At 33.1% G+C, this 14,385-nt stretch overlaps 1 protein-coding gene across 2 annotated transcripts in view; it reads right to left on the bottom strand.

Moving 5' to 3' along the window:
• Positions 1-228: 228 nt before the first annotated feature.
• LOC149789497 (carboxy-terminal domain RNA polymerase II polypeptide A small phosphatase 1-like) overlaps positions 229-14,385 on the bottom strand; it is a 61,968-nt gene continuing 47,811 nt past the window's right edge. For both annotated transcript variants that reach the window (XM_089971529.1, XM_089971528.1), the window contains exon 7: positions 229-12,953. In XM_089971529.1, the coding sequence (XP_089827655.1) occupies positions 12,810-12,953 (144 nt within the window). In that variant the 3' untranslated portion in view covers positions 229-12,809. The remainder of the gene's footprint in view (positions 12,954-14,385) is intronic.

Raw genomic sequence — 14,385 nt, 5'->3', positions numbered from 1 at the left:
GTTTTCTGTAGCTGGTTGATACTTAAAACGGTAGTGTTTTCTGTAGCTGGTTGATACTTAAAATGGTAGTGTTTTCTGTAGCTGGTTGATACTTAAAACGGTAGTGTTTTCTGTAGCTGGTTGATACTTAAAACGGTAGTGTTTTCTGTAGCTTGTTAAGAACTGTCAGTTCTAGGTTTTCTTCTCTGTTCTTGTAGAAAGGAAAAGAAGTTAGAAATAACAAAAATGGTTGATCAATATTTTATTTTCTTCTCTGAATTTTGTATCATACAAATTTGAATACATGATTCATATATATTAAGTTTTTCATTATCATACATTATATAATAAATGAGAAGGCACAACTTAAGAAAATATGATGAAAACCAAATTATTTATAATCTGAGAATTCTACTGGCAAAGAATAATCATAGAAGGGCATGCACACAATCATGAATCAAACAGCAGATTATTTTTCTAGTGGTTTAATGTACCCTGCCCAGAATGGCAAGCTCAATCATTCAGCATTCTTTGTTCACCTGTATGGGGGAATTTCTGCAAGATTTTTTGTGTAAATCTCGATTATGTCATTAATCAAAACGTGTTTTTACATTAAACCTATCAGAAAAAAATATAAAATCAAAGTATAAATTTAGAAAATGTTAACCAAAATCATACATGTGCAACCTTGTTTGGTGATAAAGGTGTTTTACTATTTCATTCTATCCCTCACCAAGTTAAATGGTTGTTGTGTGACCATAAACTTCAATAATCCCACACGAGCCCTTTGCAATAAACAGATGGTCTTGTACAAGAGGTTGCTTCTCATGAGAGGGATGATGTTCTAAAAATGCACTACACTGGGGGTGGCCTTGCTTGAGATCTGAGGATTACACACTGGAGACCAATCTATCAAGAAAGTCTAAATAAAGTTTAACTAAATACTTTTGCTTTTGCTCATGTATGTATGTAAAAACATTTTTTTTCTTAAATTAAGCAGAATGGATGGTGGTGGTGTTGTGGATGTGATGCAGTTTATCAGCACACGATAGACTTTACATGGTGACCAGTATAACTAGTGGAGTTGGTTGTTGTTGTAAGGTTTAACACCATTTTTCAGCACAAGATAGGCTATACATGGCGGCAAGTGTAAATGGTGGAGGAAGAACCCTGGAAAACCCCACCAACCCACGAGAAGCTACCGGCAAGTGAGAGTTCTCGTGTACCCAAGTTAGCCGAGCCCGAGACTCAAACCCACACATACAGAGGTGAGATGGCAGTGATCTGTAAGGGTGACCACTTGGGGTCCCCTAACTAGTGGAGGAAGAACCCTGGAAAACCCCAGTATAAAGTACCGACCCATAGGAAGCTAGTGGTAAGCTTTCTCACATACCCACAAAGATGAAATGGCAGCAATTGGTAAAGGCAAGCACTTTAAATAGACCACTCAGAGTCCTGTGCTGAAAGGTTATGTAAATACTGGATATTAGCAGCAGAAATTCCCACTAGTACAGTACAAAGAGATCTAATCGAGTCAGGCTTCTACATACCATATCGGATTAGTTTACATGTGGAGATGCAGCAGTTATTTACAGTCATATGTTTCTTGTGTATTATACTCAACCAAAATCAAACAGCACACTCAGCAATGCACCAGGCCTCGAGATAATAAAATTGAGACAGAGATTGACTTTCCACTATTGGCTAGCCAATCAGAACTGAGCTGTCCAAAGTAACTCATTCATGATTGGTAACACACAAAAAACCAAGCCAATCTCAAGCACAAATTTTATTAATATATTTCCAGGCCAGCATCCCAGATTTCAATACTTAAAATAAAAAACGGCCCAGATCCTCGCCCAAATTTCCAGATGTGTATGATTGGATGCGTCTTCTACACAAGTAAATATAGTGCTTGATATGAGACAATTCAATTGTATGCCATTCTTTTAAACATAAAGCATTGGAATATTCTAAATACCAGCCTACACTGTAAGCTAGCTCACCATACTCACTTTTTGGATTGTCAATTTATTTTTAAAAAACTACATATCTGTATAAAAGTCATGTCATTATTACAGAAAATAAATCTTCATAAAATCTATCATTTACAACTAAACACGTATTTCTACTCATACCTGTTTCTTGTAGTCATAAATATAAAGTAGATTGCTGTGACCAATCCATGGACAGGCTTCTATGTCAATGTACATTGCAATCCATGGACAATGCAAATGGTTCAAATGCAGTCAATGAATGGACAGGCTTCTAAACAATAAATGGTTCGAATGCAATCAAAATTCACAAAGAATAAAAAAAAGTTTAAAGTGTTTGATGTATTTTTCCCAAATAAAAAGAGCATTCACATAATATGAATGACCCCCCTGATCTGCAACTGTCTGCTTGTATGTGATACACCACAAGTAACTTGATGCTGATCTGCATCTGTCTGCTTGTATGTGATACACCACCAGTAACTTGACCCTGATCTGCAACTGTTTGCTTGTATGTGATAAACCACCAGTAACTTGTTGCTGATCTGCAACTGTTTGCTTGTATGTGATACACCACCAGTAACTTGTTGCTGATCTGCAACTGTCTGCTTGTATGTGATACACCACAAGTAACTTGATGCTGACCTGCAACTGTTTGCTTGTATGTGATGCACCATAAGTAACTTGATGCTGATCTGCAACTGTTTGCTTGTATGTGATACACAAGTAACTTGATGCTGATCTGCAACTGTTTGCTTGTATGTGATGCACCACAAGTAACTTGATGCTGATCTGCAACTGTTTGCTTGTATGTGATACACCACAAGTAACTTGATGCTGATCTGCCAATGATTTCTTCAAGTTGTATACATGGATGAGTATCTTGAGGGATTTGCATTTGCTGATTTTAAATTGTGCATGGTGATGAATAACTTGACTGATCTGCCACTATTTGCTTCAAATCATGCAAGATTGATTCATCACATCATATATTCAAAAACAGCTCAATTCTGATCTGCCAGTACATTGTTGGTGGATAAATGTTATTATACAATAGAAAACAAAGCGGCCATCCAATCACAAAGATCTGATTCAGAACTATAACAGTATTTGGTTTATTTTATGGCACAAGGACACTGTGGTAGCTGGTCTGATATTTGGAACTGATCATATACCCTTCTGATCAGACAGCCAACAAACAATGAATCATCAAAGCTCAAAAATATGAAATACAATGGATAACCACCCCCAAAAATAATTTAACATCTGCACATTATGTTATAAGAGAAGTTTTCTCTCTGACACTGACATGGTTTGGTATGCCAAAAAGTATCTTGGACAACATTTCAACAAGATAAATATCACAAAAATGACAATTATGATTTCATCTTGGTATAATTTTATTTAAATATCAGTTATTGATCAATGCATTTATTAAGATTAAATTATATACATGAGCTTAATGAAGTAACAAGTTTCATAGTTTGAAGGAGCAGACTCTTGGTATTTATCTACATGTATACTGATAATACAGTCTATATATTTAATATAATTATACTATTAATTATCTCTATTACAATGACTTTTGAGTAGCAAAAATAATAATGTCCTCTATTAATTTGTCTATATACAGTTTTTACTCTATATTACATATACATTAACATTTATGCATAACCAAGATTCCACATAACATCTCGTCTTTCTATGAACGGTGCTTTGATTTACATAATTCTCTCTGACAAGCCCAATGGACCCACAATGTACATTTTGTTTTTAAACAGGAAATAAAAACTTTAATGAAAATGTGCTAAATATATGAAATATTCACAGTGAAACCCCATTTATTCTAACACTTGTATTTTTTGTTTCTTTCATATGTATAAAAAAAGAATCCAAATGAACAGACTAAATTCATATTTCAGCATCATTTCATTTTTGAGAATACAGTCCAATTGAGTCTGTCACTGACACATATTTAGTAGGTAAATTATTCTAATATTTTATTATAACCCTATTGGCCCAAAAACATCTTTGTAAATGTAACTTCAAGCTTAATTCTCTCCATTAACTGTACAATCTTAGGAGAGGAAATCTGTTCCACAACAAAAACTTACATCGTTGATGTCATTGTCCTCTCCGTCACCAAAATGCAAGACAATAACTACAAAAGAAATTTCAGGACATGGAACTATAGCGAATAAATATGGCTCTCAACAATTAACTTAGTGAACGTGTCTACTATGCACACAATCTTTTGTGCAAAACTAAATTTTCATCTAAACAATGTGACAATCTTGATAATTTGTATTCTGGTAATAAAAATAAAATTTGCTTTTTTAAGATAAATAAGCATATTGTGGAAATTATTAACCTTGCCAATCATATACTATATATTCAATGTAATACTGGACAAGTTCATGAGGTTTGCTTAAGCTGAAAATAAGCTGCTCACTGACATAGCCAAGATCACCAGCAGGCACATTTACATACTAGAAGAGTAAGCTTCCTTTGTCTTTATTGGTAGCTCTCTTCTTGGAAGGTGCATTGTCTCTACCAACATGGTCACACTGAACAATGCATATATATATATGTGGGTTTTTTTTTTGTTAGATTGAAATAACCCTTTAATGTCAAGAAGTAATGAAACAAAAAATACACAGCGGTTAAGTTCCAAGAAAATCATTATCTCCAGGCAGGTTTGGCAGCCTGGATTGGATAATGTGTGCTCAGTAAGGAGAAGGATTTTGCAAGTTTTGATCAAAAAGAATGTTGCTTAGGCATAACATCAAAATACAGGTACATTCATGTACACATTAAAACTAGCACTATAACTCCATCAGTATATTTCAATTTATTGTTTTTTAAATTCCATAATGGTCATTTCTTTTCTATATCACTTTAAATCTCACAAAATAATTTGATTAAAGTATATTTTGTTACAGAAAACACTTCCATGACAGGAATAATGCTTTTACAGTAAAAGCACGGTACCATACCACAATAAAATTAGAGTAAAATCATATAATTTCCAGAAACGTTAAAATGTATAGAGAATAAATATCAAGAATCAGGCAAGGACTATTTTGTAAACTGTCTGTTCACTCTAGTCCTTGTTTCTCTGTGTGCATTTTTCATATGTGCATACAAGAAAATTCATCAACCAAATAAATTTTGGAAATAAATCTCTCTACATCCAAAAAATGAAATACATAAATCATAACAAATTCATGCAAGGTCAACAAGTTCATAATTTAACTAAACAACAACTGTGATTAATAAATGAGAAAAGAAAATTTATCAATCACTGAATACAAAGAAATGCATTCAACACAAATCCAGACATTTATAAGCTTTATCATTATTAAATTACTTTGTTAATGAGGTAATTTTAATATACTTTTACATTCAATAACCAGATTAAAAACAAATGTTTTTAATATTCCGCAACATACTTTTAAAATACCCCCAGCGTATTCTTATACTGGTTCACTGTTATATCTGGGACAGATTGCAACATATGTTCAAACTTTAAAATGTTTACATCTGAGCAAAGACAAACTTCATGTTTGGGTCAAGCGTAAACAATATACAATTGTTTTTTCATGGCATACTGTATGGCATGCACATTGAAGATATCTGGATAAGTTAAAGTCTTAAGATCTGCATGAATCGATGGACTTTTACTGTCTAATGCATTACAAAACAAATTCCAAGATCTGCATGACTCGATGGACTTTTACTGTCTAATGCATTACAAAACAAAGTCCAAGATCTGCATGACCTAATGGACTCTTACTGTCTAATGCATTACAAAACAAAGTCTAAGATCTGCATGACTTGATGGACTTTTACTGTCTAATGCATTACAAAACAAATTCCAAGATCTGCGTCACTCAATGGACTTTTACTGTCTAATGCATTACATATCAAAGTCCAAGATCTGCATGACCTGATGGACTTTTACTGCCTAATGCATGTCCACTATACTGAAGCAAGTTAAAACTGGCATGTTGACCCTAGGTTTTTTATTTATTTTTTTTAAAGTCCAAGAGATACCTGTAGTTAAAATGAGTTAAGTTGGCTGTTTAAAAAGCTTCACCATGTCAGGACAAACTAGCATAGTAAACTTTTAGAGAGTTTGCATTGTATACTAAGCATGTTTATTGCCACAAAAAAAGTAGAACAATTCCTAAACCTGGTTACAATTAAAACTAGACACTCAAAACAGCATGCATCACTTATACTGGCTTTCTTCAGAGCCAGTGAATCGTCTCTTGATTAATGACCAACAATCTGAACAACCAAAGCTCAACTAAAAATATTGGGCCTAAAGTACTTCAAGTTTCTAAGTTTGATTTATACAAGCCTTACATGGGAAGAAATGAAGAATTAATGTACATAATACTAAAATTGAATGCAGTATCATATCAAGTCTGAATTAAGCATAAACATGGAACATAGGTAACAGCTGCTCTATGAAACCAGGAAATAGAAAGTAACTCATTATTAACATGTGCATAATTCTTTCTTTGTAAATATTCTGTTACTAAACTTGTCAGTTGTACCAAAAATATAAAACAAAAAGACTCTGAAGATACTATGGTAAATACAACTTAAAGAAACAAATATCACATGGAAAAACAAACTGTTGTCACTATAGTTCTAATAAAATTTTTAAGCACACTGAAGACAGAATATTACAGTGAAAAATGTCAGTGAAGGAGACAGAAAATGGAGATACAAGTTAAATGTTATATAAATATGCCAAATTTAAGTTTATGAAGTAACCACATCAAAAAATGATGTCTTGGCAGTTTACAAGACCTGGAATTGTTTTACTTTTTCTGTCACAGTAATTTCTTAATCTACCTTATGGAGTTGGATGTCAAGATTAACCAACAATAAAACAAAATAAAACATAAATTAACTTGTATACACTCACTATCTAAAACGTTCCTAACCACACACATAAGAAAACATATTTAGTATTCAAGTACAGACAGAACACTTATCAATTTCTAATTATGATCATAAAAACTACATCAAGACACTTAATCAGAAATCATAGCGTAGAAAACAAGTTCATGAATTCATTTGTTTGAATGAGGCTCAAGTAACAGAGTGATGAAACAAATATAACCTACCAATGAAAATGCCATTTCCAAAATGAAAATAATGAAATACTAAAGTAAAGCTGCACAATGAAACTGTTAAACCTTGAGTAATTAACTGTACTACATTATCACATATCACTATAAAATTAAACTCAATTACCAAGATACGACAGACAAAGTAATTTAAATAAGTGAAATTCAATGGTATTAACTAGTATAAATTAACATCTAATGCATCTGTTATACCAGAATTTCTTCCAAAGTTTCAAGCTACAAGAATGACCTCAAAAATATTGTACAATTGAGAAACCCTGATTCAGGACAAAAGGGTCATGACCTGGTCAAATTTGAGAGAAGTTAAATATCAAACTGGGTTAAATTTATTCACCTCTGTCTTTGTGGGCTCGAGTCTTGGGATTGACCAACATGGTTAAGTGAGAAAGCTTGCTAGTAGCTTCCTGCATGTCAGTGGTCCTTCCTGAGTTCTTCCTCCACCAAATATAATGGCTGGCATATATAGCCTATTATATGCTAAAAAATGGCTTTAAACCCGTAAAAACCAGCCAACCAAAGTTAATGTGAAAACTAAATTTGTACCATGCATTTGAATATACACTGGCAACACTATATGCCCTGTCAAGGAATATTGTGGTCACAGAGAAATTAAACTAAATGGAAGTAATGGGTCTGAACAAGTACAAGTACTAGCATATCTGCAAACTATTTGAAATTCCTCTTCAATGTAAAGTAGAAAACTACCATGTCCACTGAGCAGATCAAAAAAAGGCATATCTTAATCCAAGGAACAAAATCTAAGTGTAAATCTAAAATACGTGGAAACAGCTAGTAATTCACACACAAAAGGTTTTGTCACTATGACCTAATTTTCAAAGGAGTGATCAAGGAAAGAAATTCTGACAAGATTCAGATGAAAGGATACCAAAATAAATATATGTGAAATAACCATGAACCATGAGCACAGACATCTGACTTTCAATACAGACACCAGAACAAAATTACAAACTCTCATTTCTTTGTGAACATGAGTTGGTAAATGACACAAGGACATTTTATTCCATATATATTTTTTTTAAAACAAATATGGTATGCCCTCTGCATCATGACTTTGAATACATTTTTTTTCCCTTCACAGTACTGAGTTAAAACAAATCAGCTATTTAAAATGTTGAGGTCATAACCACTGTTAAATGGAACACGAGTCCTTTGAAATGCCTACAAGCCAAAGAAAATGTCCAGCAATTCTAGATGGGACCATTCAGTCCTTTTACCTGCTGAATGTTTAAACCATCTATGATATTCAACATTTTCAAATTAGCTGCTGTGGTAGACAAATGGGACATCAGACTGGCACCATTTGTATTTAGGACCAACTAGACACAATGAGAAGTGAAAACACCATGTCAATATGGCTAACCATTGAGGAATAGTGATTACAGTAACTAAATTTTCAAGATGGTAGATGTGGTGGCTATATTGGAATTCAGATTAGCACCATTTTCATAAATGATCAACATAATAAGAAGTCCTTTGGTGAAAACCCCACATCAATATGACTTTCTATTCAGAAGGAATTAAAATAATACGATTTTCAAGATGCTGCCTTAGTGGCCATACTGAATGGCAACAACTAGACATCATAGGTATTAGTGGCCATACTGAATGGCAACAACTAGACATCGTAGGTATTAGTGGCCATACTGAATGGCAACAACTAGACATCATAGGTATTAGTGGCCATACTGAATGGCAACAACTAGACATCATAGGTATTCTTTTCTTGCTACTGTGTATTTTAAAATGCTGATGAATCCAAAATACACTTTGTACTATAAGATAATGTGTTTACAGCAGAAGTTAATATTTCTGGCTGAGTAAAAATGGACTGAAAATGTAAAATTTTTTAGATGACAACAGGAACAGTGATGTATGTTATCTCACCATTTGCTTTGATAGTCACAAACAAGTTTTGCTTATTAAATAATAGAACTACCAGACTGTCTACAATTCTTCAAATTCTTCAATTTTGTGGCATACCGATAATTTATCAAATTAAAATTAGAGCACCAACAAAATTAGACTACTCCTTATAATTGCTGAATATGTGTTGGCAAGTTGCTTGCTACCTAAACATGCATTAGAAAAAAAATCCACTTTAGTATCTCTTGACTTTTGAGGATGAGAATAATTTGAAATTATTCTAGTCCTTGTTTTCCTGTTCTTTTCATCTAGTTTCATCAATTTCTTGTCGTAATTATGTAGATACAGTGTATTAATAAATCAGATAAATCTAAAAATTTTACCAAATACTGTTTGTTTGGGCAAACATGAAGAAAAATAATGTTCCAAGAATTCATGGTAATATGGGTACTGAAATACAATTAAAAAGAATCTTTATGTTGGCATCATTGTTTTTAAAGAATCTCTATTTCCTTTCTTACATGAATGCAAACATCAACAAAAATAACAATCACATCAATAATTAGTGCATGATTACCTACAAAGTGATATAAACAGGAACATATAATATTTCAAGATAAATGCACAGCAGTACTGAATATTTCCCTTTCTCCAAGTTTACGACCAAGTTCAAATGGTAACAAAATGTATTCCAAATATTTCCTTTTTCCCCAAATTTGATACCATTTGCATACAGTCATAAAACTTGACACTGAAGTGCAACATGAATCTTGCATAAAGATTTAGGTTCACATCATTTTCTTGCCAAGTGCTTTCTATTGTACACCAATGAGTTAAATACCTATAATTACTTAAGTGCTTTCTATTGTAAGCTGTTGAGTTAAATACATATAATTACAGAAGAAATGCAATGACAAGGCATACCTTTCATTTAAGCACATTTCTAAAAGGTTAATAACATGATACTAGAGTTGTCTCCCACACAAATTTCATCTGCTTAACGTTACAAGAGGATGTTTTCTCAAATTATCATATTCGTTTTATGAAAACTGCTCATCCTTATTGAGTTTGGGTAACCCATCCAAATCCATTACAAACATATCTGAGAAATACAAATGTTTCATTAAAAAGAGCACAAAAAAGTTTCAATAAAATCAAATGACCCTAAAATCAATTAAGTTTTAAAAGGTGTCATACTGTAAATTTTCAATCAGCCCACATTCATATACAATTCTCTGTGTCTTAAACATTAACAAGTTCTCAGGTAATGTTGTCATAATATAAAAAATTGCTATCAGGCAAATTCATCAAAATATTGTATATAATTCTGAATAAGATTTTTATTAATTGGGAAGCAACAAAAATGCCAGATGAATTTCTTACCAGAATTTAGTTGCTAATAAACAAGAAAGTTGTGACTGCTCTAAAAGTAAAGTTGAAACTTGGTAGTGAACTTGTAAAAGTATATATATCGAGTCTGAAACTTGGTAGTGAACTTGTAAAAGTATATATATCAAGTCTGAAACTTGGTAGCAAACTTGTAAAAAGGCATATATCAAGCTAGAAAAAGTTCAAAACATTTAGAGAATAGCTTATATCATTAGAAACTTGGTAGCAAACTTGTAAAAAGGTATATATCAAGCTAGAAAAGTTAAAAAATAAAATAAAATTGAACAAACATCTGCATTACAATAAAAGGTACAGTTATTTTGGCATTAAGGCACCATGCACAATCAGCTCCTGAAGTAAAGGGGTGAGACATATTTCAGGTGAAACCAAAACTGTACCGAATAATACAATACTTCCTAAGGAAAAGTCACTGAAGATCATACACAACTGAAATGATATTGTCTCAGCACTAATATTATAGGAGGCACATAGATAAAATTTGAAAATCAAATGTATATCAAATCAAACCAAAGTTCAGCAGGGTTAAGTAGGTACATCTTTCCAGATATATGAAATATACTTCACCAAATCAAGAAACTTTAATTACAAATCTGACATCATGAAAGCCTAAATAACAGGTGGTAAAAATGAATTTCACTATTGTTTGGAAGCGTGTTTGTGTATATTTTGATTTTTAGCATAGCTTTATAAATTTTCAGTCATATTTCTACGCTGTATGCAGTGTGACAGTTTATAGTGATGTCTAGCACTAGGGCATCATGCTGCAGACATGTACCATTATGTCCCACCCAGTCACATTATCCTGACACAAGTCCAACCAGTCCTAACACTAACCTCTTAATGCTGAGCGCCTTTCGAGGTAGCTGTAAGTACCATTTTTATAAGTCTTCAGTATGACTAGGTCAGGGTTCGAACCCATGACCTCCCATATCCAAGGTGGATGCTCTAACCACTAGGCCACTGAAACAGTTGTTTAGAAGTTTAGCCCATGGCTGATGAAGAATAACTGGCATGCAAATTACTGTAATTTTCTGCAAAGTAGTATGGATACTACTAATAATAGGTATTGTTACATACTTAAGTACAAAATGTAGAAACTAATTTTTATAATTTTTGCATTCCTGTATTTTCACACGAAATATTTATCCTTCTATTTTCTTATGCGAGACCATGAGATTTCCCATCATTCCATGTTACATGTGCTTGTTCCTAAAAAAGTTATAACTGCAGGAACAAAAACGAGCATACAAAATAAACTGAAACTGCATTACAGTTCAGGCATGGAAATTTATTACTTACAAAATCTGACTCATTGCCATTTGCATATTTATGATGGTATTTCCTCGACAACAATGATTTAACTACTGTAATGCATTACTATATTGGACTTTGTGGACAAATATGATTAAATAGTTTACAAAATGTCAAAAGTTTAATACTGTGACAGATTATGTCAAACTGGTCCTATGACTCATTTTAGTTAGGGATATTTATATGTGAAGTGAATTTACGAAGTGAGGGGGTACTGCGCTGTGCTGAAAAGCAAGTTAATCTACTAAGCTTTGATTCTAGACCAAGACTAGTATAATACTCATCGTGTTTCCTATACCACATGCTGAAATATGTCCAGTTCTGATGAAGGGAAGGAAAATATACTATATATCCCTTGCAAATATTTTTCACTGATAGAAGGAAGGAAGCAAGTAAATTATAATAGGATATCAATTTCAATCTAACCCCCTGACGCACTCAGCCCCTCTACTTCAGGTTCCTTTTTTATAAGGTGCATAAAGGCACCAAGAGAACATTCCTGAGTTAGAAATTTTTTGTAGTCTTGTCCTAAAATGTGCCCAACTCTCATACAGACTTTGACCTTGAAGTTCATCTCCATGATAACAGCAACCAGTACCATCTTTGAAATTCTGAACATCACAGGAATTTTGGTTTAATATCTTCATTGCTTGTACACATAGTGCAAGTTTTCCAAGAACATAGTATATTTCATTTTATAAATTTTTATTTATAATGCTGTGAAATTTGCTTGAATTAAATCCATAATCCTCTTCAAAATTCCTTTGAGGGATGCTTAATCCTTAGGAACTTGGTGCAGGGATACATAAGTTTTACAGTTTGGTTTCATTCCTTCAAGTGATGAATAATCAGCCTTTGTACATATGCATCGTTTGGAAGACCTCCGTCACAACCGACGAATCCAGCAATAATCATTTGAGCATTTTTGCTTTCACTGCTTGCAAAAGAAGCTCAGACATGACACATTTTACAATCTGTGCCAGGTATTTGCATATATAATTGATAATATGGAACAGTGTCCAGTATATTTGGGTGGCCACAGTTTTCCAGTGAATTCCCAGTACTAGGAGGAATCACTCAAGTGTGTGTTATTAGAGTTCCGTAATACAGTATACACATTGTCAACTTGGGCCAGCCCTTCAAAAAATGGTATAAGGTCCAATAATTCACTATCCTGCATATCATCAAACCATGACTGCACTGGCACCTGAAAAAAAGATGGCAAAAATGAGCAAGGGTCTGCTGGTGGTGGTGGTGAACATTAAAAGCTGGTAACCAATTTGTACGAACATAAACAATCACTGCCAAGACTAAATCTGGACATAAATGTTGGTCACTGTCCTGACTAGATGGTTTGATATCACTGATGTATCAATAAATCTCAATATTTACTCTGGCAATAATGTATCACAATACAGATTCTTGCAATAGTTTATCACAATACAAACTGGCAATAGTGGATCACAGTAGAGACTCTGGGAATACAGACTGGCAATAGTGTATCACAATACTCTTGCAATAGTGTATCACAATACATACTGGCAATAGTTTATCACAGTACAGACTGTCAATAGTGTATTACAATACAGACTGGCAATAGTGTATCACAATAAAGACTGGGAATACAGACTGGCAATAATGTATTACAATACAGACTCTTGTAATAATGTATCACAATACAGACTGGCAATAGTGTAAGAGAATACGGACTCTGGCAATAATGTATTACAATATGGACTCTGGCAATAATGTATTAAAGAATAACTATCAATACATGATGACAGTACAGTAAAACCTATTATGAGAGACTGCCCCTTCTGCCAACAAAAAATGGTCTCTCAAAACAGGTGGTCTCTCATAACAGGTTTGTACAAAAAGACCAGTTTCCAAGGTCCAGTTTCATAACGATTTAAAAAATAACCACAATCAATGTACATATCTTCTACTCTTTATAATAGTTCTTGCTCAAGTATTGTATGTATTCATCTGAAAACAAAATTATATAGCAATAAGATATACTTCTATCATTAAACATGAAATCACATTTACATCTGAAGATCACATGTACATGTATTAGCATATGAAATCGTTTCTGATTTACTCTTTTTCCTTTATAACACCCAAAATTTGTTTTACCAACTTTTAAACCACTAGTTTGCAAGTGGTCTGCTCTTTTTCACTTCTTCCAGTTACAATAATTTTCTCCAGTGTTAAAATTTGCCTCTTCTTAGTCTGAGGTTCTTCTCTTGTTATTCAGGTACTAGGTGTTTACATTATTAGTGCTCAGTTGTAATAACTACTGTAAAGACAGTTTTGACTCAGCTTTGGGAAAATATGAAAAATCTTACATCATCATTGTATATTTATAATTAATGAAATAAAAAGAAACAATTATCTCATCCAGAAACAGAATCATTTATTCAGATACAATAGTCAATGGCTTAATTCACAGAAGACAAAGAGATTAACTCTATAAGCAAATAGTTGAACCCAGTTGCAACAAGCTGAATAGACAACAGCTTTGTCTTGGATGTAATCCCTAAAACATCAGGGGGAAAAGGCAACAAACATAACAAAGCTTTAACACTATCAAATGAATCCTGGTAACGGTTCTCACTTACTAGTTTAATAGACAAAGA

The sequence above is a fragment of the Sinohyriopsis cumingii genome, chromosome 10, assembly GCF_028554795.1.
Source record: "Sinohyriopsis cumingii isolate HCF-2022 chromosome 10, ASM2855479v2, whole genome shotgun sequence".
Lineage (NCBI taxonomy): Eukaryota > Metazoa > Mollusca > Bivalvia > Unionida > Unionidae > Sinohyriopsis > Sinohyriopsis cumingii.
Note: the sequence above shows the minus strand (reverse complement) of the source record. Positions and strands in the feature narration are given on the sequence as shown.